The sequence below is a fragment of the Thermobia domestica genome, chromosome 6 (assembly GCF_964235325.1).
Source record: "Thermobia domestica chromosome 6, izTheDome1.hap1.1, whole genome shotgun sequence".
Classification (NCBI taxonomy): domain Eukaryota; kingdom Metazoa; phylum Arthropoda; class Insecta; order Zygentoma; family Lepismatidae; genus Thermobia; species Thermobia domestica.
In genome coordinates this window covers 29,312,162-29,337,077 of record NC_137459.1, presented here as the reverse complement: position 1 = coordinate 29,337,077, position 24,916 = coordinate 29,312,162, and the positions used below count along the sequence as shown (strand labels likewise).

Genomic DNA, 24,916 nt, shown 5'->3' with positions numbered 1-24,916 from the left:
GTACCCTCCAGATAATACCATTTACGTTGGAACGTCTCACATATCTTCCGGAGCTACTTACGCAACATAGACCGTGTATACCGTTCTGGTTGGCTGATGCATCACATTTAGAGCAGTTGTATGATTCGCATATGTCTAACCCGTCTGCAATACGAAAACTTTCGTTTGAAAGGTGCAATCTTAGGGTGTGTGATGGTAATGTCTGTAACCAAGCACCTGAAATTTGAGATAAAGAGGCGGAAAATCTAGCCTTGCCCTTTTGACTGTTTGCTTCTTGTAGTAACATTGATTGATGTAATTTGCTGATCGCGTTGTCCCAAACTGATTTGCGAACTTCTGCCCGTTGTTTCAGGAGGACTTAAACCAGGTAGGTTTGACCAGCCAGATATGCAGTCTTGGACTGTAGTTGTATATGACGCTCATCTTCCAGATTGAGGAGTTTCTCAATGGTATGTCGGGATCCATAGAACGACGCTAAAGAACTTAGGATATACCATATCAGCCCGGCGAGTACCAAAACCTGCAGAATTAACTAGAAGGGTGCCCTGTATCCATGCATTACTATTTAGATTGCAGTTAACTAATGATTCCAGTCCAGTTTTCAAAACATAGAGCCAAACTTCTCTAGTAAATAGACTTCGCGCCAGGAAGGAGGACAGCATAAATAACATTATATATATATATATATATATATATATATATATATATATATATATATATATATATATATATAATGAAGTTATATGCACATCGCTACATTTCACTACGTTTAGTCAATATTATACTTCTTTATTTTCCAACAAAATACTGTGTAAAAATCAATGTTTTCGGGAAAAGTAACTAAACTTTCGGGAGAACCCCGACGATTTTCTTGAGTTTCAAACAAGATGCGATGTGTAGTTCGTATATGAAATAACTGCTAACAAGAATTTTAGGAAAACCAAAAATGGCTCAAAAGATTGCGATCTTGGCCAATAAATCGTTTTTGAATCAGGGGCCACAAAATGTTTGAACGGTCCCGAAATCCAGTTTTCGTATTTTCTACGGAATAAGCACATCATATTCAGTTAAGTGATAGTTTGGGTTTGGTTACGTTATATGTAGTTTTCCAGATAAAAGGCGTACAAGAAAATTTTTGATTGAAATATATTGGATCTTTTGATCCAAAAATAATTTCGAAGGATCGCAGGAACTCTCTATAAGGAACACTATTTTGTCTTCGCAGCTTTCTGAACTATTCCAAGCCATGTCTGGAGCAAAGAATGGAACAGTGGCGTAGCGTTCATGTATCGGTTCTGTATCGTTATAAGTTTGAGTGATGAACACTTGACATATAGTAGTGCAATCCATTTTTATTTTTAGTAAATAAGATTGAAAAAGAGCTAAGTTGATGAGCTTGAAATGTTCCATAAAGATTAAAAGCTTCCTGAGAATGAAAGTTGTTGTTTGAGCTGTCCTCTCCTGTCCGTTGAATGCCAATAAACTGAAATATTTGCAGACATGTAAAGAAAGAAAGCTACTTAGTGCAAGTATTCTTCAAAAATGTAAATTAGAAGTGAGATGATTGTATTCTTTAGTAGAATTATTACCTAGATTAGATAAGATAATGTAGTGTAGTGCTTTTTCTATGTGTACAATGACAGTACCTTTTTGTTCCAGATGACAAATTGATCCATTTGGATCCGCATTATTGTCAGGAAATGGTAGATGTCTGGAAACCTAATTTTTCTTTATCAAGCTTCCACTGTAAGTCTCCACGAAAGATGAACCTGGCAAAAATTGACCCATCGTGTTGTATTGGTTTTTATTGCAAGACAAGGGCGGACTTTGAGTCTTTCGTGGCCAATGTACAACAGGTAAGAAATTTGCAGGAGAAATTACATTTCTATTTGGTTTTAATATTGGGATCAGATTTTGTGTGAATTCACTGAAATGTTTTTTATAGCTTTTTAAAAGACCTTTTAAAACTAACTTTGTATTGTTCTGAATTCTAGAAGAGCAACAAATGCCTTGCTGCTGAACGGAACGTTAAACTCAATTCTCGGCAGTAGCTTATGTGGATCGGATTTCATGTTAAACAATACGTCCAGGTCTTATATAACCTCGGTGTTGAAAGAGATTGTAAACCCCAATACAACATAGGCTAGTGTTTAACTTTTTCACACTCCCGTTTCCTCATTTCCCCTTCTGATATATTGTTTAAAATACAATTTCTTCTCAAACGCTGTAGTAACCAGTCTTCATCCCCCCTTTTTAAAATAATTATCTGATATATTATTTTCTCCTATACTTTTGCTCTCAAGTCTTCCTTATTGCTTTATCGTTCTACCCAGCAATTTTCTCCGTTCTTTGTCCGTATTCAGATTTCGGAGGCCTCTAGTCATGTGTACAGTTCCCCTAATAATCCCTTAGTGCTCCATACTCCTAATTATCAAGCTAGTTAGCGCAGTTCTTTTAATCAAAGTATTACGATTTCATGCCTAATTCTGTTAGTTCTAATAATTTATTTCTCAACAGTCACATATTTTAAGTGATACATTCAAACACAAAGTGTGCCCCGCAAATGTGCGATCTAGGCCACAAAAGCTAAACTGTCTAACGCTGAACAATGGTACCTCCGCCTTTTTCAGATCGGTACTTTCAAGACCACACACATTATTCTATTTATTTCAGCTTCTCCAATTTGAAAATAATTTTTCAGAATGTCTAACTTTTGAAGTTCCTTTCACATTTCTTTGAATGCTTATTTCCGCTTAGGAAACACTTAAACATCACCAAAACTCTATTGAAGTGAAAGAAGTTATGTACTATGGCGTGACCTCACAGTGGTGGATTGAAAAGACTTATCTCATTTAAGAAATATATATATTTTTTTATTTAATTTGAATTTAGTGTCCCGTTCGGCAGCGAGACTATATGGGATGTGAACTACGTGGGATTTGAAGCAGATGAGCTCCCGTCGGGAATTGAATTCGGGTCTCGCGCGCCAAAGGGGCGTATGATGTCCGCTAGCCATGAGGGAGATCTTAAGAAAGATCAGAAAAACAACAAACACATCTGTTAGTGTACCCCTTCGTGATTGTGGCTTGATTTTTGTACGCATGGTCTGGTAGGGTGCTTGCGTCAGATAAAAATCCGAGTAGTGGTTCGGATCCCACTTTAAACTGTCCGACTGAAAAGGGACCTTAAACTGCAATCAATGAAACAACCATGTATGGAGCCCTGGTTTGATCCCAGCTCTCGCCGAGTGGACTTTGTGGTTGACAAACACACTATGAATAGGTTTCCTCGGGGTTCATCTGTTTCGTCCCACTTTCTTTATTCACCATTTTATTGATTATAAGTACCGTGTCCTTTAGCTTCGGAGCGTAATTGCGGGACGTTAAACAAAACTTAAAAAAAAAAAAAGACTGGTGAGCTATAAGACTATACTATATTTCATCCATATACACAAATTGAATTTCGCTATTTTAGTCCACGCCATTCCAGAATAAGGTACGAGGGGGAGTCCGAAAGTAAGTTTCCCCCCTCGTTTTCCCCAGGAAAGCGAACAGCAATGGGGGAATCAAAACAGGGGTTGCATGCGCAACACACCCAGACACAAGTGAGTATAATTCGCCCGCGATCCTGCAGATGGCACCGTCGCAGCGGCTGTTCAAACAGGAGACGAGTCTCTCAGTCAGGAGGCTGGTGGCTATGGGGAGAAGGCACGTTTTGACATCGTGGTTAAAGGAGGAAGTGCGAGCGATTGTCCGCTATGAATGGGCACTTGGCGTATCGAGAGCAGAAACCCATAACCGCCTCGTGGAAGTCTATGAGCCTGATGTGATGTCGAAACAAAAAATGTGAAGATATCGCCAATTCAGTGAGGGGCGGCAGCAAGTGCTGGACACCCAGTGACTTCCATCTGTTGCCGGCTTTGAAGAAAAGACTCGGCGGCAGGCGCTTTGGAAGCAATGTTGAAGTTACAGAAGCTATTAGACGCTTTTTCTGTATGCAGAGCCCTGAAATTTTTCTGGGAAGTTTTTTGAAGCTTGTAGACCGGTATGACATATCTCAATGTACGTGGTACTTATGTAGAAAAATAAAGGTACGTCTGATCTTTAATGTCACATGTTATTTTTGGTCTTGCATCCTCACAGTCGCCTGGGTAAACTTATTTTCAGACTCCCCCTCGTACATAGTGCTTGTTTTATTTATTTTTGTAAATCTTATTTTCTCTATGTATTTTTTTCCAAGTCTTGTAAATTTCACTCCTTTTAAACGTGCTGTCCACAAAATACGGACCTGTAAATACATTAATGTATTTCTGATAGGTTGCTATGTATACGACACTTAAGATTCTCAAGACATTAAACATTCTTATGTACTTTCCGCAGACACGTCGTAATTTTGCATCTTTCTAATGACTTTCATAATGATAACTAGTATTCTGTTACAATTTTATTCTTTGATTTTGTTTAGTTTAAATTTTCTGTAAAAATTGTGATAAAAATGTGAATACAGGAATGTGCTAACAACAGATCTGGTGAGAACTTAAGTGGTTAAAATAAAAATTATTTAAAAAAAAATAAATAAAATAAAAATAAGAAATTACTAATAGTTGATTCTGGTTCTTTTCAGTTTTTGATCCCTCAACAACAGAAGGCCGAGTACCCGATGTTCGTGTTTTGTGAAGGAAAAAGTGCGGACGCTTTAACAGCAGACAAATACTTTATTCCTGACGAGCCTTACAAAGGCACCAGTGATAGTGATGGCGAACTGGAATCAGAAGAATTTGAAATCCTTGGTACTTACGAATGAATAGTGTGTGTTTGTGTGTCTGCGTGCGCGCGCAAATACAAGTCTGCTTTCCGGCTTCTGTTACGTTTTGTTTCCTGTTTTCATGAAAGATTTCTTGTAACAAGCAGAACAACATTCCCGGTATTAATCGTAGTTTCTCTATAAACAACCGAAACAAGGACTTCATATTTATATTTAATTTCAAATTTAAGACGTACTTTGTTTTATAAATAAATCGTTAATTGTATGAATTACTGTTAAGTAAAATTAAGGAATTTGATACGCATAAATTGTAGAAATGACGCTACATCATTGTTAGAAGATCTCTTTTTCTCATTGTTTGCGACATATTTTGTTTTATCATTAAACTCATAAATAAAATAATCATGTATGTAGTTATTCACTGTTGTTGCTTTTGTATGCCCTAATTTTCTCGTATCTTTGTTTGTTTTCTAATAGTTCTCTCAAACCAACAAACGAACACTAACAAACAATCTTTAACTACCTACATACCGTGCTTTTTTTTCCCGCTCGAAACCGAGAGTGCGGTGGCTAAACATTGGCAAATGGTTTAGCAGTTGGTCGCCAATCCAATTTGAGTCCTAGGTAGTACGATGAATATAAATACCTGTAGCATTTCTAATTTCTTTAGTCTAACAACATTTTTTAAATAGTACCCCTGCGTGGAACTGGAATGTGTACATACTTTTAATAATAATGTAATTATATTCGTCATAATTACAATTAAATGGAAATCAGTATTCTTATTTTCAATCTCAGGAATTATCTTCTTAATTAGGAGCTGAGCTATTGAGATTTAAATTGAGACACATTGAGAGACGTCAGAATGTGACTATTTCCCACCGTCAGGCGGCTCAATGGCCGTAACTCTGTAACAATGCATTTCCCGACATATGAACTTTTTTTTTTTTTTTTTTTATACTTGTTTACCCATAAGGAATCTACCCCTGAAATTTTGCTGTATCTGTTTACACCCTGTATAATATTAATTCCAGTTCTAATATCTTTTGCCTACCCTAACCGGCTTGGTCACTCGGCCAACCTTTTACATTTGCTAATAATGTCGGGTGTTCTCGACTTCAAACAAAAAATCATGGTATATAGGCCTCTGCCAAATTCCTCCTTCCAATGTGTAAATCGGTCATATTTTGAGCGTAGATGGAACTTCTAGATCAAATAGAACTGCGAACTCTAAGTATTATGCACTATGTATATGAGTTCCCTCTGATCACTATTATTGACTATTGTCAAATTGGTATTTTCGTTTCTCATAACTTAAATGAATAGCAACCGTTAAATGTAAAACGAGAACGGAAATGCTATCTTCGGAGGTTTGGTTGTACATAAATGTATCGTCATGGTAGCAGATGGGGGTGAGTACTCTGCTAGTCAGGATATATAGTAGGTATGCGCGCGAAATAAAACATCTACGTTTCGGAAATAATCAATTACAATATGGTTAAGTACACCAGCAATAATATTTAATCAATTCTGCATGTTAATCGTATTGAAATCAGGAGCAAAATACTAATTCTGTCGGTATTTCAAAACTAGGCTGAACAATTCTGCAACAGGAATAGACATATTAGGCGTCCTATTCACAGAATTGTATCTACAAGCAACAAACCTGTTAACTGCTAGGGGAAACTGTATTTCAGTGTGGATTATAACTCAGTGGAGAATGCCACCTTTACTGATCTGTTCACGCAAGACAGATGAAGAAAGACAGGAGAAACAAAATTAAAGTAAAACTGATAATCCTGATTTTTTTTAAAAAAATCTTGTTACATCCTTTTTAAAACATAACTAAAATACCTTATTTCGGAAGAAAAAGAGGTTTTCTTTATAAATAACAACGAAACTTGCTGGAGGCGGAAACTAATGGAACAGAATTTTGTCCTGTATTGTAGAAAAATGCATTGCGATGTGTTCCATACAAGATTAATTTGGATTAGGCATTATTTTCACTTGGAACGAGTTTCTGCCCTACGAAGGTTTCCTCTTCAGCAAGTATCGCTGTAGAGAAAAGAACTTCATATGGACCATACTCTTCAATAAAACTCACTTCTGAATAAATGCATAAATATATATATTTCATGCCATACAACGTTGTACATATATATGTCTCTACAAAAAAGCAACCTTCAATAAATAATAATAACAACATCAATTCTACATTGAAATACCCATCTGCTCTTTGATACAGATACCGTATCTATGGAAATGTGTGGCATATCAAACAATACAACTTACGAGAAAAAAAAATCTTCGGGCTCAAATTTGACATAGTTGTACTGGAAGGTTAAAATCTTTGACACTTATTTTCGAAATTTACATCATACAATACATATAAGGTCGTATGGTCTTAATTCTTTGCGTGAAAATACAGGATAGCAAAGGTATCAAGTTACGTTTTAATAGCAAATGCATTTTTTTGGTGGTCTAGTTCTCGCGTTTGGTGCGCGAGATTCGAGCTCGATTCCTAGTTGAAGCACATGTGGCAGAGTTCCTACGTTTAATTGTAGATCCACTCATTGCCAAAAAGGGACGTGAAACTCCACACAATTATGTTTGTTTATTGAGATGTTTCATCAATGCTTATTTTTATCATACAATCCAGAGAAGGAATTATTACACAAAAAGAACAGTGTCATGTAAAACTACACAGATCTTGGGTTTCTTATCTTACTGGCATCATCTCCAATCAGTATTCTCATTGTCATGTTTTAGGGCACTCTACACGTTTGCATGCATACTGTATAGTACATAATATGCTATACTGGGACTAAGAAATTTGGCTCGTATAGTGGTTATGCATCATTACAATCAGTGATACAGTTCATCACAGCAATTCCTTAGAATTCGTCACTTGTTTATTTTTTTAGTCCAGTTAGCAAAAGCAATGAACTTTATTATAATTTTGAAACGTTTCCTATGAAAGGATCTATCTATTGTTTTCAATCTTTTTTTACTCCCAAAAAATCTAGTTACAAGTAAATTTTAAATCATACACGAAAATATCTGCAGAAATGAAAAGTTACCATCGTATTTCACTGGAACTTATCTGTAATTAAGATGTCTACGTTACTAATAGAAAAATAAAATACAGGGACAGATTTAACTATACTCATACGTTTTATTCCATTAGGTGTCCATTTATATTATATCTAAAGGTTTTCTGCGATTGTGAGAAGTACATGTATATTTTCTAAGAATATTGAATACTTTACGCTTCCTTGAAATCGAAAATATTATACCACAATAAAATATATTTGATAACGGATAAACGTTATCAGATTGATCACTTGACCACTTAAGATGTTTCGACACTTACAAGTTTAGGACCAAAGAGACACCTTCCGACTAGCACGAATTGTTGCTCACAACCGTACTAAATATGTAGTTTCAACTCCAGTTTCCAGTTTAGACATTTTGTGATTATTAAAACATATCAACATTTGTATTTGAAACAATTGATTAAGAGGAAAAGAAGACGTATTCCTGAGTGTTTTCGTTGTATTTACTTTTGTATCACTTTCAGTTATAATTGACCATGTGGACAATTAGCCAGAAAAGATAAGTGCCAGGCATACAGTATTTAAATTCTATCCCCAACTTTGCCTTTGCACACAAATAAATCCATTCCAATTAATAATTCTTGTTATTATAAAAGTTATTCTTTATCTTATACTTTATTTGCTTCGAGTAATTTAGCATTAATGTAGATTTAAAACATACAAAACACCTAATGTGAAAATTACGCATTTTTTTTAAAAGCAAATAAGGTCTAAGGGTAAAGTTTGTATTGCTTAATATATTACTGAGTTTATGCTGAGAAAAAAAGAAACATCTTCTAATTTGTGCCAACAAATGAATTACTTTCAAGTTCGCAGTTTTATTTCTGCTTATTTTGCATTTATGTACGTATTTCATGAAGAAAATACTTTAAAGTCATTCTTGATTGTATTTCAAATAATTGGAATTTATTTTGATTCGTTTGAAGTTTAACGTCCATTTTCAGTATCGAGACGAAGACCTACAGTTTAACGCCGCAAGATATCAACATACACTCCCATCTGAAATCAAACCCGAGTCTCGCCAAAGGTGAAAACTTTCAAATCATTTAAACATACGGAGAGAAGCTTCGGACGACTTTCAGGGGTACACTAGGTATTTAAGAACTTACAAACTTCTAGCAAAAATAAATATTTCTTTTTTTTTTTTCTTTTTAAGGTAACAAAGTTAGAAAATCTGTAGTTACTGCTCCTTATACCAATGTGAAACATACAGTCAACAGCAAAAAGTACATGTTTACTCCATACATCTTCGTTTTGACAATATCTTTGAACGAATAATAAGTACATATTTCTTTGGAACACTTAAAATAAATATCTTTAAAGTATCAAAACAATATTCATCAACATAAGTTATTAACATTATTTCCTGGTATGAAGTGAGTATGCCCTTTTTACTAGTAACTGTACATAGTTGCGAATATAATATGACCATGACATTTTTGTAATATTAAATGCACTAAAAAATCAAAATGAGAAATTATTACTATTTTACTTGTTCTAGTTCCAAATATAAATACTATATTAGACTGACGTCATTAAGTTCGTCAAATAACAATGTTTCGGGATTGTAGGTTTATTTATACCTTTGTATAAACCTGCACTTCCATAAAACTTAGTTATCATGTATCACAATAATTAATTGAACAACTGTTTAATGACTAGTATATTGTTTACATTGGCAACTGTACGTTAACAAGTAGGAATGAAAGAAAATCTAATACAACTGACCTAATTTTCTGATTATTTCCTAGCTGTGTGTTCATGTATCTTAAGGAAAATACTTTCCCACATTCACCAAAATCGACTGTCTCCTTTTTGTACAGTGATTTTTTAAATTCAATTCCTTTAACCTAAAATTAAACTCTAGTAATCAATATTTCAGTTAACAAGTAACCAATAATGTAATGGGTATTATTATTCTTCTATGTTCCGAATGGAAGTGATTGCTAGCACACATTATAAAGAGCGTTTCCATCAAAAATATTTATAAATATGTAGCCCGAGAGATAGAGAGAGACCCATTTGTCACTGTACCAAATATTACTTACATACATCTGAAAGTAGTGTGACCAAATCTCCCGTATTTCTCATGAACCTTCGTAGTGCATTTTTTTCTTTCAAAATTGTTTAGCTGTATTTACCTTCTACTTCTTTCTACAAATCTAGAGTTCTGACAACTTTGCACTAGAGAGGGACAAAGGGCTGAACGTAGCAATCACTTTTAATAACAATCCAAATCGCGAAATTAAATCATTATACCATTGCATAGATCTATTCTGTCGGTTTATAATAGAAAAAAAAAGATGTTAATTTTTTTCTTTTAATTGTAAAATATATAAAAGTAAACAAATACGCAAAAGCTTACGTCTACAGCAACAGTAGACAAATACACATACGTTAAGACTAACCATTATGCATATTTGTATTTTTAAATGTCATACTGTGACCTGATAAGCACCATACTGTTAAAATGTGCAAAATTTGTCACGACGGAATCTTCCTTAAATTTAAGCCCGACAGTTGGTCACCCTGATTGGAAGTTTTACGTAATAGCATTAACATATATACACCTTACTATATATCAGATCAATTTATGAACATTTTCAAAGAACGAAAATAAAATCATTACGTTAAAATTCGTTAACTTTTGGTTATTCACACTTGGCACTTCAAATTTATTTTCTTTTATTCCTAGTTTACTCTTAAGTAGGTAATTTTAAGTACATTAGCTAATAACAAACTAAGTTCTTTACAATAATAATAATAATAAGCATCCGAAAACAAAATAAAACGTTTGACTAAAAGTAAAATGAATATAAAAATAAAAGAACTAATTCAACATATTAATATTTTCACTACAGCAACGATCAACCTGTCATTTAACAGATATCTAAGAGTAATTCGTTACAGATGCTTATTATTCTTATTATTTACATAAGTAATAAAGGTCTTGAAGATAATAATGATCTTAAGAAAGTGGCTTCGTCTTTGTGCGACGATACAACATTCACTTATTTCTTAAGAGATTCTGATAATTTTATTATTAATACTGAACTATTTTTTCTGTCCTTTTGATCATAGATACAAGCGCGCGAATATGAAAATATGTGCGTTTGTTGTACTTCTTTAATTTTCAGATCATGTAAAATTTTTAAGTCAAACATACGTGGTTTGCAGGACAATTGCCATGTTTACTTGCGTAATAGTCGCCCTCGCATAAAAGTCGCAGTCTATGGGATTTCTGTCTTTGTGAACCAGACCTTTTTCGAAATTACTTACCTTGCGCGAGTACAAACAAAAGAACTTTTCGTGTTTACTGATACGTAACATCGTGGCCTATCTGTCAACAGAGATCAGGCAACCTCCTTCCACCCTCCAAGTATGACTCATCACACTATGGCACCTGCTTACAACCACCTCGTCTGCTCTGGCATTCCATCGTATTGCCTCGAGGGTTTCAAACATCTGGTTGTGATTCCAAAATTACTTCCTGGCTGGCAGACAGCCTCTGGCGCCAAAGCGATACAAACTACCTTCGTTGGTATGCGACTTTCAGTTCATTAACGTTCATTACTACGATAATTCGAAGAGAGCGTGGCCTGGCCATTACGTATTTGAGTGCGACTTACGCAAGCGGAGGCTATATTTTATGTTGACACAATGCTGTATGTATCAAAATTCAAAATTTCTTTGATCGTAGCGATAATTGAATGGCAGTTTTCCTCGCGTAATAGTCGCAGTAAGATTTTCGCGTTAAAAATACTGGAACATAAAGTGCGACTATTACGCGAGTAAACACGGTAAGTCCATTGTCTATACATTTTGAGTTTGTCTTTCAATTTTTAAAATGTAATAGAAATATAGTCTACAAAATTGATCCTTAAACCACCAGTAAATATTTAAAAACAAAGAAAAAGAATACCCTTGTAAAATATCTTCTGTAATGTTACTAGTAAGTATTTGTGCACAATGTTCTTTATGCGTATGTAAACAAACAATTTTAAAAAAATGAAAATTCGTGTTTGATTAATTTCTGAACTATTCATAGAACATATGTCTCCTCCCTTCGAACATTTACTTCTAATTTGCATAAAACGTAAATGCGGAAAATAAAACTCCTAAGTCTAAGAACAACAGTGAGAGATTTTAGAGCAAATGCAACCACATAACAAAGACAAAACAATCTACACATTTAAAGATAGCATCTCTACATTTGAGCAATGTTATACTCATATCATGTGCATGTCTTATTACACACAATGAATTCACTTAACATGTGAATTTCAGATAACAATGACTTATCCAGAACTATGTATATTGACAGTGTTATTTTTTTAATTTTTTCTAAAGATAACTATAAACAACAATTATCAACGGTAATATAACAATTTATTTATTTTAATGGCTTTCCGCATCATGACTAGAAAATATATTTCGAATGAAACTGTAAACCAGTTTACACAATGGTAACTAACTCGAATGTAAAAAAACACCATAAATATTATGCATATGAAGGTTGTACAAGGCGCGGTGGGAGTCAAATATGTATGCGTAGTGGCGAGAAATATTACGAAAACAAAAATACTATAATATATTCACAAGTTTTGAATACTTTTTTCGGTGGTATATTTACTACAAGTCCAGAGCAGTAAACAGATATTTGTTCAACGTCAAGGCTATTGTAACATTTAATACAAGTGATATGAAATGTGGTTTGGAAAGGCCACTTCAGATCAGTAAATCACTAAATATAACCTTAAATTAATGATACGTCATGCTAAAACTGTATACATCATACGCCAATATTATTCTAACCATTATCTTCTAATTACAAGGAGAGGTCAAAAAGTAAAGGACTTGCAATTTCTCGCACTAGTGTTTGGTAACACTGCCAGTATCCAGCGCTGAATTAGTGTCGTCTGCAGCACTTCTAAGCAACGTGTCACTTATTCCCGCGTTAGCCGTTGGAGTGTAGCAGACCGTTACACATGGCAGCTCCATTGTCGATCTGCACCAAGGAGGAAATGAGGGCAGAGATCCGCTTTTTGTTTGCGGAAGGTGTTAAGCCTGCAGAAATTATTCGTGGAATGCAAGCGCAGTATGGTGATATCTGTTCATTGCGAACCAATATGTACAAATGGATAGAGCGTTTCAAACAGGGAAGAACTTCTTTGTGTGACGAGGAAATATCGGGCAACGTCTGAGAACAATTTGAAAGTCGTTGAGGGAATGGTGATGGAAAATAGACGAATCACAGTGGACGAAATCGCCAATACCATTGAAGGAAGTGCTCAGGGGAAGATGATTTTGAATCGATGCAGAAGTCATTGATGCGGTGCAAAGTTGGTTACAGGTGCAATTGAATTTTTTTTTTCGACGGAATCAAAAAACTTGTGAAACGCTGGGAAAAGTACGTTGAAGTGCAGAGAGATTATGTAGAAAAATAAAGCATGTTTCAGTTTTCTACCATTCGAATAAATGTACCTTTTCTCGCAAATCCCTTTACTTTATGACTTCCCCTCGTATTAAACAAATTTTTTTCTACGGATCAATTAGATCTTTGGAATTTTGCCAACTTTTCAAATCCAAAATTCATACCAACCACAAATAAAATATCAATTCAAACTTTTTACGTTTGCTCTCGAATTTCGTTAGCCTATTACTATATTATTTTTGCCACACTAAATGTTCCTGTGTATATTATTTTCTCAAGCAGCTACAAAACACTGCTAGGCAATCCCTTTAAATTAAATAAGAAACAATTCTCAGAGCGTCAGCGTGCTTATTAATTTATTCTTAATTTAACGCTTTATTAAACTAAATGTTCTTATGAATACTAGCTTGTTCCACCATTCGAAAGATCGTTCCGTTAACTAGACACGGCAAATAGTATGCTACCTCTTTGCTACCAATTTCAAATAACAGAAACGGGTTCCATGTCTCCGACTGTCTGGCAGACGATTGTGCACCAACGATATTGTAATCTTAACCAGTTTGCAGTGCATACAAATCTTGGAGAACAACGTACATATTCATCACCTATCGTCAAACAACTAGAATTACTGTAATACTATTATATCATTTCTACAAGAAAAAAAATAACAGCAAAGTATCTTTTTCAGAGAGCAAACTGGACGGATCCTCAACTAAAATATTCAACTGTTTCTTTTTTTGTTTTTTTTTTTATTATTTATTTGTTTACTTTTTCTGGAAGCACAATGGTACCACACAGAAGAGGCAAACTTTTTACTCTTCCCCTGTGTACCTCTACTGGCACTAAAACTACAATACAAGATTAAAAGTAAAATCACTAACGCATATGCTTACATAAATATATAAAATAAAGAACTATAAAAACGCAGTTAACACTACACTAAGAACTATTTGCTGCAATCACAAAACAAATACTTGTTGTGCTCTAACTGGAATGCATTTAGATATAATAAGAAATACACATTCAACAACTTTTAAAAAATAACATAAAATAAAACGACTTTAAAATGTTTTAAATAACTATGAATTCGTAAAGAATTTTCTGCTTCTTTTTCTTATTTTCTTAATTCAATAAGCAAAACACAAAAAATTCAATCTTTATGGAACATTTGAAAGTTCACATATTTTACAAAGCAAGCACTGTTGAAATGAATGTCATGAACCATTTGTATGTCAAATAATTACGACCTCCAGATGAAATAGTAATATAGCAGAAAACGAATATAGAGGTAAACAGGATGCTACGGAAAGTATGCGACGTAAAACTACGGGTAAAAGAACTAGAACGCAAAGACAACTCCTTCAAGAAATGACAGTTGACTGCAAAGAAACGAAATACCTAGCTAGACACAAAGCGACCTGGAGATCTCTTCCCAGAATCTCAACATTTTAAAAGTAGAAGAGAGTGACTAAGTGAGTAAGATATAAAAAGTAAAATAAGATAACATACAAATATAAGATGAAACATATTAAACTCATCATCTTTTAGTTATTATAACACTTTACATCTAGCTTCAGTATCCTCAGTCAGAATGATCTGCTCTCGAAATAGAAAGCAAGATTCGCCGTAAACTTAGAACGTGGGAACAGCAATCAATCATTATAACCTCTCCATTTCTACACTATTTGTGAAGGTACAAAACTTACGCAAATTGACATTATTGTGCACGTAATAAACTGTCGCAAACGCCAAAACTCCGCTTATTACTTAGTATCATGACTGACTACTCCTGTTTGCTCTATACTCTACCTCTTTATATATAACAGATCGACAGTATGACCAAGACAAAAACAGGCTAACAACTACATCTCATTTATAATATGGAATGAAACGAACTATGCGTAGATCAAGAGTGGAAAAGGCGGACAATAGATATACGACTAGCAACACAAAATAGCTCAGCTTATAAATTACATGACAGGATACTAAGATAACAAACATTGCATTTCCTAAGCAATAATTTTAATACAATATTAACAACCATTAACCATTTTTGTGTGTCCTGAGATTCTTATTCTGATAACTTCTTTCAGAGCATTATTTCAGCAACGAATCTTGTTGCTATCAACTGGCAGACACTAATTGAAGAACGTTGGCTTCCAAAGATTTTTACATGTTATTTACTAGTCCCAAGGGGGAAAAGCTGAACTCCCACCAGCAGTCTTGTGCAGATGGCAGATAAGCAACTGCTGTTAGGTATAATAGGCATCGAAGAAGTCCAGGGTGGAACAAGTCAGCACTGCTGCCTTGTAGTTAGTAGAACTTAAAATATCTAAGGGAAAAATACCCTGAAACATTTCATTAAAGAAAGAATACCATAAGGTAACACAAAATATGAAAACATGCAATGTTTGAAAAGTTATGATATAAGAAGAACAAAAATTAAAATCTAAGACGTGATATGACTAGTGATAACATATGGATCAGAAATGTAGTCACTCAGAAAAAGAAAAAAAAATCAGTATTTTCGAATGAAGACCAAGAAAAAATTATGGACCAATTAAGAATCAGAAACAAGAAAAAAATAATGATATTACAAAAGAAAGATATATTAGAATAATGAAATCGTAACGGATAACTGAGCTACAACATTAATTCAGGATGGAAAATATTGAATATCGACTGCCACGAAAAATAATGAATGAAATACTTTAGCAGAAGAAAAGATAAATCAAAAACTAGATGGTTATACGGTACTATAAATCATTTGGAAATATTAAAGGTCTGAGGATAGATCAAGAAAAGCAGAAACAGAAAAGATTGGAGGCACATAATGAAAGAGGCCGAAGCTTACCCAGGACTGTAGTTCCAGATGGAAAAAATTAGGTATTCGCCTTAAACCTTTTCCAAGAAGAGACTAATACCAAAATCAGTATCTTAAATATCGGTGATTGCACTTTTATATATATAATATAAAACAAAGTCGGAATTGGTCACACAATTCAATGCAGTCAAACCATAAGTCACCAGTTACTGGGTTTTAAAAAGCTGAATAGTTTATAACGCTCAATGTCAGATAATTGTAATCCTAATAACGAAATTATATAATATATGGTAAGAAAAAAAGTATAAGTTCGTCAGTTTTAAAATAATGTGAAAAAAGTTACAAATTCTGTAACACACAAACGTAATAACCACATACAGTAAGTGAATATATGACTAGAGTTGCCATATTAGAGCACAACAAAGAAGTAAAGCTTGGAACGCGCTAATATATATGCATCAATTACTAACATATATAAAACATGAGGAACAAAATCTAAGAAAACAAAAATACTTTCGAAAATAAACGACGAAAGAGCACCGCTCAACAATCAAAAAATAGTTTCTATTATACAAATGCTTAAAAGGAAAAAAATATAATGGCGCAATACTTTAAAAATATATACTACTATCATTAGTGGAGACGCTCTTCGCGACTCAGCAATTAAAATAATTTTCTGTTCAATCGTTTGGGAAAATATTAAATACTACTAACTAACATTAGGAACGCTTAAAGCTTATATTTAGGACTAATGTACCGAGAGAGACACTTGTAGATTCGGGGCCAAATTTCATTGGATTCTTTTCCACAAAACTCCTTGAGAATACCAATTTCTCTATAAAAATTCATAACAGGTTCATACGTTTCAGAATAGACTTGCAATCTATTTCGTATAGCATCTGGTTGGTCATCGCCCCTTTGGATGAGTTCTTCTCCAGTTTCATCATCTCTACCCTGCAGAAAGAAAGAGAAGAAATATACCATTCCTATGATACTATCATGTTATAACAAACAGTTTATGCCTTTACTAGTCTTGGTCTTTTTCCAGTAACTAACACCCCACCATTCCTAATTTTATCCTTTAGCTATATATGTTCATTGAGGCGCTAATTTTTGGCGATCCGTGCAAATATATTATATAATTGAACAGATGAAACTTGGGCCCAAACTAGACTATTATTCATATTCTGTGTTGTTTAACCTTTTCAGGACCAAAGGCACACGAGGTAAGCCAGCAGTTTAAACCACTGTAGCTCGGCTCCTAATTAACCTAGAGAGATGATTTAGGTGTCTATCTCTTCACGAAAGATGAAACTTTCCAACGGTGTCCATTTCATCCACATCGGGGTCCCGCAGCGGAAGGGTAGGGAAAAAGCTGGATGTTTTTAGTTCCCTCTCCGTCAGCAATTGGGGAGGGGAAACTTCCCCGAAAGAAGCTACAAGAATAAAAAGTGGTATCAATAAAGATAAATGAACATACTAACTAGTGATACCCTGTGTATGGCCATTGGGCTTGCGAGGGGTGAATGGGAGGGATATTGAATTTACTCTTTTTTTCAGCGTATATATTTTTATTATGAAAGAAATACATATTACTTGAAAACAGTCGGACGCTGGCAACTCTCTCGGTTGCCATACGCCGAAAAAAAATAATAATGTCACATATACGTCAGACATTGGGAACAATAATATAAAAAACTGAAAGGCGAAGATATAATAGTAAGGGAGAAAAAATTCGGAACATCGTACCTACGAGAATTATCCTGTATATATATATATATATATATATATATATATATATATATATATATATATATATTTCGATGGACCCTGACGTTGTGTAACCCACCCAAGTTTCATAATAAAATGAAATTTTGTAAAAGGAAAATTTTGTGAGATGAAACTCCAGTTTACTGTTAAGTCGGTTATTTCTCTTGGAGTTGGAAGCACTGCATAACCTTCGGTTGGATTGCGCGAGTCGTCGATCGAGATGACGTCACGTTGCAGCCGAGGTTCTGGCTTTAAGACTGAAGCGCTTCGCAGTGTATAAATTGAGGTAAGGGTGTTAGGTCCTTCGAAATAGAGAATGGGTCATTAAATTAATATTTTTCCGTATAATCGTATAGTTTAGTTAACTTCTTTTAAGAACTATAACAGTTCCTGACTATGGTTATTATTTAGAAGACATTATTATTACTCAATTTATTTGGAAGCACTTATTTCTAAAAATATTGCGAAAGGAAAAGTAAGAAAGAAAAATAGTTAACTGAATAGTTCATGTTACTGGTTTTGTGTAGGCAGAGTTATGCCTTGAGTTAAAACATGTTGATTCTTGTTTTCCTTGATAAAACTAAAGTAAAGTCGCTAGTCAGGAAGTTTAATATATTGAAATTACGGAAAATATTAAGGCTAGTGGATACTTCAAATGAATGATTTATGTCTTAGGTCCGCTTTGAAAAAGGAAAAAAAAAAAAAGATTTTATAGAATTGCAGTTGAGCTATTGCTCGTAATTCATGCATTTTGACCCATATTTAAGAAATCATTTCCTCCCACATTTTCATTCCAAAGAAAGCCACTTTGCAGTAACTTCGAGTTCCATACATTTTGATGATATTGTTGTATAGGTTTCTAAATTCTATATTTGGATTTACGATTGGTTATAATAATACTTCAGAAAATTTTGTCACTTGGAAAAAAAAATCCTTTTTGGGAAAAATGTTACTTGTTAACGGCGATTTCGATTAATGATATTATTGCTTGTTAAAATTGTTGAATGTTTTCTATATTACTATTTATATAACACGTTTCGGATTTGTTATAATAAAATTTTCCATTTTGTTAGAAAACTTTTTACATTTACAAGTAGTTCTAGAAGTTTTTCCTGATTATCTTAATAGTGATATTTTGCATTCAGTATAAGCCTTTTCCAGTATTGAACCTCACTCTTCACGTCGTCATTATTCTCACAAGTAACACTTCACATCGTTGCTGCCGGTCTGACGCTAAACTATACATTTTCGGAAAGCACTAGTCCTAAATAGGATAACTACACAGTGCGACGGTCAGACGTTGCCGCGTTCAGGACTTATGGAGCGTCAAACATTAACATGGGGTTTATGAGAGTAACCATAGCAGTCGTATTATTTCATGCTAATTCGTCTTGCATTTGAACTCTGTGCTAACATGTGTGTTGTAGCAGTCGTATTATTTCATGCTAATTCGTCTTGCATTTGTACTCTGTGCTAACATTTGTGTTGTTTTTGTGTTTTTTAGGTATGCGTTGTAAGATGGATCCGAAAGTGGTCGTTTGGGCTCTGGTGGCCGAGATCGGGACAAATGAGCGCAATCCAAATTTGGAAGAGCAAAGGATGGTGGCACACATCAAGTCTCTTTTGACCAGCGGGATGGAAGTCGTTGAAGAGATTCGTACGCTCGGCTTCGGTGACAGTGATGGTGACCAGGGGGACGGAGACATGGATTTTGGAGACGAGGAAGACCAAGAGCAGGAGGATGCAGAGATGCCTTCGTCATCGCAGCAGTCTCATACGTCTTCCGCATCTGGCTCATCAGCGTCAGAATACCTGCCCTCTCCTGTGAAGAAGCCGAAGTTCCAGGATCAGCCTCCAGAAGACTCCAAAATGACACCAGAGCAGTGGCGCGAGTACAAGGCAAAAGCCTATGCCTACTGGACGGTAAATCCAAAAACAGGTAGGCCTTGGAACACAAAGACCGGTCGTGCTACCCACTCGACTCTGCAGAATCAGTTCAGGTATATTCGGAACATTGGCGTGCTACGTCACTTTGGGGCAACACAAGGCAAAGATGACAAGAAGACGCTGATGGCAGAGATCAATGAGGCAGTTCGGGGCATGTTCGCGGAGAAACAGCACACTGCTATCATTCACGATCGAACGTTGCGAATTTGGGCTAGGCAAACAGCTAATGAACTGGACCCTAACAAGAGTCTCAAGTTCAAGGCATCACCGTCGTGGGTGTACAGATTCAAGAAGCGCAACAACATCGTGGACCGTGCAATCACCCACAGGGTCGGCAGGACCTGGCAACTGAAAGAGTTGGACTTGCAGCAGCAGGCTGATGCTTTCGTATTAGCGACTCGCGAGCTCATTGCAAGCGAAAGCATCCCACCAACGCAGGTTGCCAATGCAGATCAGAGTAGCTTCAAGAAGTTGTTGCAGAGTACTCGCACTCTCCGTACCAAAGGAACAACAGTCGTGCGAGCGGTTGTGGGATCCATGAGCGCAACAACCCACAGCTACATGATCATGCCCGTGAACACCATGGCCGGAGAGATTCTGCGGCCGATGTATGTACTGGTGTCGGAACCAAGTGGAAAGTTTCCGGGAAACAAGCCTGCAGATCCACCGAACATCAAATCATTTGCTGGCAAAACGTCCAACATGAACAGGGACGACCTTAAGGACTTCTACGAGCAAGTGTTCTGGCCAAGCATGCCTGATGATCGGAAGAAGATCGTTTTGCTATTGGACTCGTGGACTCTGAACAAGGACGACAATCTATCGAACGCACTGAAGCCTGCCGACGTTGCGTTGCACAAGAGACTGATTCCTGGTGGTTGCACTGGAAAGATTCAGCCTTTAGATGTGCATTTCTTCCGTCAGTACAAGTCCTTTGTACGCTTTGTGACCGACACACTGGCCATGGACAGTGTCATGGATATCTGGCATCGCGATCGATTCCTGGCACTACAGTCGTTTTCACTCTACCAGTTCAGCGCACCCCGATTCAAGAACCTGATCCGGTACGCTTTCCACAAGGCTGGCTATCTGGACGAGGAGCCGGGAATGTGGATCTCTCCGCACGAGTACTGCTTTGACTCCCTCGACGAAGGTGACGTGTGCTTCACGTGCGGCGAACTACCGTTCGTCAAGTGTGCACACTGTGAGCGCACTCTTTGCATCTCTCATGCTCTGTTCGACGATTTGCACATTGATTGTACCCTTTAACTTACGCAAACAAGTGCTCAATCAGACAACGTCGATTCAAACGTCACAAACCTTGTGTTCTTCTTCGTTTCCTGTAACTCTCATAAACCCCATGTTAATGTTTGACGCTCCATAAGTCCTGAACGCAGCAACGTCTGACCGTCGCACTGTGTAGTTATCCTATTTAGGACTAGTGCTTTCCGAAAATGTATAGTTTAGCGTCAGACCGGCAGCAACGATGTGAAGTGTTACTTGTCAGCCGTGGGGGGAGTGGAATTCTCCTTTCTCTCTCCTTTTAAAATTCTTATATTCTAAAGGGGGAAGTGGGGTGACGTCCGTTCTCGCAGGACTGTGGGTAGTGAGGGCTATTTAAAGATTATATGTGTATCGTTCATCCGTTACATATATAATTTTTAAATAAAAATAAATTTTATACACTGCCCTGGAAAGGCAAATTTATGCTGGCTTCGAGGTCCGGTTCGTGGAGGTCCAGCCAAAAGTGTTTCCCTTTATAAACTAAAATTTGTGTGTATTTCTTTGGTCAAATTAACCTCTAAAACAAGTAACATATTTTCATTATACTATGCCTTTCTTGTTGAGTAATATAAATGTATATGAATGTTGACATAAAATACTTAATACAGTGTTGCCGGGATCGGATACAAAATTTATGGTTTAGTAGGTCATTGTGTAATAAGCAAATAATTATTGATAAGGTTGTAAAAATAGTAGTAATTATTCTTTTGGTTTCTCTGAGCTCAATATTTTGTGGTGTGCTTGTAAGGATGGCACAGTCAAAGGAGACGCATGTAAAGTCTAGATTTTCGGATTCTTCAAGTTCTAGTGGGGATGAATTTCTTGGATATTCTTATGAATTTAGTAATCCTATGTTTGATCATTCAAGGCCTTCAGCCCATATTCAAGTGAATCCTCACGAACCTTTGCTAAGTGGTCAAAGTAGACCATTTCAGGATCAAAATTATGACGTGAATCCACAAAGTAATGTGGGACACAGTTCACGGTTTGCGAATTCCTCGCTTAATTTAAGAGCAGGAGGGAGTCAGAGCTTGCAAAATAAATATAGAGATCGACCATTTAATATGGCAGCTTCATTAAATTTAAATTTTGAGAAATTTGCTTCGGAAGGAATCTATAAATCTTTGTTGCATGATATTAATAGTCTACCTATAATAGATGGTACCAATACTGAGTCTACATTTCAGTTTTTATTAAAACTTGATAGTATTGTCAGAGGAAAGGGTTTGCCTTTAGATCTTGTGTTGGTAGCTTGTCTTTCTCGTACCAAAGGAGAAATGCAAGAAGTTATACAATCGTTCATTGGGGACGCTTCCCCTTGGCAAACAGTTTGTAGACATTTAGTGGTGCGATTTATTTCCACTATTGGTAGAACACAATTCATGCGATTATTTTTCTACATTCCCATGCGGGAGGATCATTCATTATATGAGTTCGTAGATAATAAATTATCGATTATTCACGTTCTTGATATGTCCTTTGATGAAGCCACCATTTGTAGTTTAATCACTAATATGGTAACGCCTTCTGCCCATCAATTTCTTGCTGAAAGAGGTATGCCTATCGATTTAAATCAGTTGTATTTAGCTGCAGAACACTATGATGCTTTGCATAGGTATAGGAAGGACTATTATAGGTTACGTAATCAAGGTTGTAACGTACGGGACTTGGTACCACCCCGTAAATCATCTTCCTTTATCGGAGCGAAGAATACAAAACAGCAAGTAGTGTTGCAATCTCGTGAACCAATAAATTTGCATAAAAATTTAGTTTCTCCAGCTAGGTATTCTTTACCATCTAACTATAAAAAATTTGATAAGGCGGAATTTTCTCATAACCATAAATTAGAATCTCAGTACTTAACTCAAAATAACCTAGACGTAAAACAAAATAGTAGTAAATTGGAAAATTTGTTAGCGATTCCTGTTTACATTACGGGTATGCATTTTAAGTGTTTAATTGATACTGGGAGTACGAACTCTTATTTGGCTCGACATCTTTATGATGAACTTAGAAAAAGGTGTAAAATAAGAGCAGAAAAGGTGAACGTTCAGACGATTGGCTTAGGAAATGTACAAGTTACAGTGGATATGAGAGTAAGACTATATTTTAAAATTGGAAGACACCAATTTAGTGAAATTTTCTTCATCGTGGACTCTAATGAGTTTGATCTTCTGCTTGGAAATGACTTTCATACAAAATACAATGCCATAATAGACATTGCGGGTAATTCATATAATATAAAAGCTCGGAAGTTAGTGGTTCCTATGATCCGAGCTGATGAACTTTTGTGTGCCCAGACTTCTCTCGCTTCTGCATATACTTCTAGGAATGGGGTGAGTGGAAAGCAGCCGCCATGCGACCTTGGTTGTCCGAAAGCTACACCTCAACCTAGATCTTTTGGTAATTCTCATCAGATTTTGACTCCATCGACATCAGTAACTAGAGACAGCGGAGTTAATACCACGTTTGACCCAGGAGTGGAATTCGTTTTTGATCAGTCCATATTGCATCCACCGGAGACTAAACCGGAGGAATCTCAAGGTAATTATACGGTTCCTGATCAATTATTACTATGTGATTCTAATTTACAGGAATATGTTAATAACTTGTTAACTTCATATTCTGATGTTATTGGAAACAAAATTGGTAGAGTAAAAAATTTCACTTACAAAATAGAACTTGCCGATAAAACTCCCATTCGATTGCAACCTTATCAACTTCCAACGCATAAGCAAAAGGAATTAGATTCTTTTATTGCCCAGCTTTTAAAAGACGATATTATAGAGGAAGTAGATTATTCTCCCTACACATCACCCTGCTTTCTAGTAACAAATTCAGACGGAAGCAGGCGGCTTGTAATTTCATACGGAGAAGTGAACAAAAAGGTTATGGTAAACAGCTATCCTTCTCCTAACATGGAGAATGTAATATCTAGTATTTCGGACAATAATATCTTTTCAAAACTTGATTGTAAATCCTGTTTTCATCAAATTCCTCTGTCTGAAGAGAGTAGAAATATTACTGCTTTTGTGACAAAAAATAAAATCTATCTATATAAATCGGTACCAATGGGATTAGTGTTATCACCTTTTGTTTTAAGTAATTTGATGTCAAAAGTCTTTGAAGGGTTAATTGGTAAGAATTTAGAGATATATTTTGATGACATAATTTTATTTAGCAAAGATATTGAGAGTCATAAAGCTCTATTAGAGGAGGTATTATCTCGACTAAGAAATTGGGGAATTACTATTTCAGAAAAGAAGTCCTGTCTATTTCAAACTAGTATTAAATATTTAGGGTTTCGTTTTGAAAATGGCAACATGTCAATAGACCCTGAGAGAATTAAAGCTATCCAGGAGATACCAAAACCAAAGAATAGAAAAGGAGTGAACAGAATATGTTCATTTTTCTCATTCTATTCAAAATTTATTTATGGGTATTCAGAGTTAATTGCTCCCCTTCAAGAATTAAGATCTGTAAAAAAGCCTTTTAAATGGACTAAAGTTCATGATGAAGCCCTACAAAAATTAAAGGATGCCTTTTGTAGTCAGGTCATTTTGAAAGTCCCAGATATGAATTCCAACTTCGTAATACATTGTGATAGCTCTTTGCGTCATTTTTCTGGGGTTCTCAGCCAATATGATTCGGAAGGGAATCTTAGACCTGTATCTATGTTTAGTCGGGCAATTCCACAATCTGATTGTAGTAAAAATATATACGAATTAGAACTTAAGGCTCTTTCTTTATCTTTGGAAAAATTTGAGTATTACTTGG

At 35.6% G+C, this 24,916-nt stretch overlaps 2 protein-coding genes across 2 annotated transcripts in view; one reads left to right on the top strand and one right to left on the bottom strand.

Moving 5' to 3' along the window:
• Atg4b (Autophagy-related 4b) overlaps positions 1-5,181 on the top strand; it is a 38,468-nt gene extending 33,287 nt beyond the window's left edge. The window contains exons 6-7 of the mRNA XM_081761468.1: positions 1,660-1,856; positions 4,624-5,181. Of these exons, the coding sequence (XP_081617594.1) occupies positions 1,660-1,856; positions 4,624-4,803 (377 nt within the window). The 3' untranslated portion in view covers positions 4,804-5,181. The remainder of the gene's footprint in view (positions 1-1,659; positions 1,857-4,623) is intronic.
• A 1,344-nt stretch (positions 5,182-6,525) lies between these two features.
• LOC145687913 (GTP:AMP phosphotransferase AK3, mitochondrial-like) overlaps positions 6,526-24,916 on the bottom strand; it is a 42,545-nt gene continuing 24,154 nt past the window's right edge. The window contains exon 4 of the mRNA XM_081761469.1: positions 6,526-17,092. Coding sequence (XP_081617595.1) covers positions 16,868-17,092 — 225 coding nt within the window. The 3' untranslated portion in view covers positions 6,526-16,867. The remainder of the gene's footprint in view (positions 17,093-24,916) is intronic.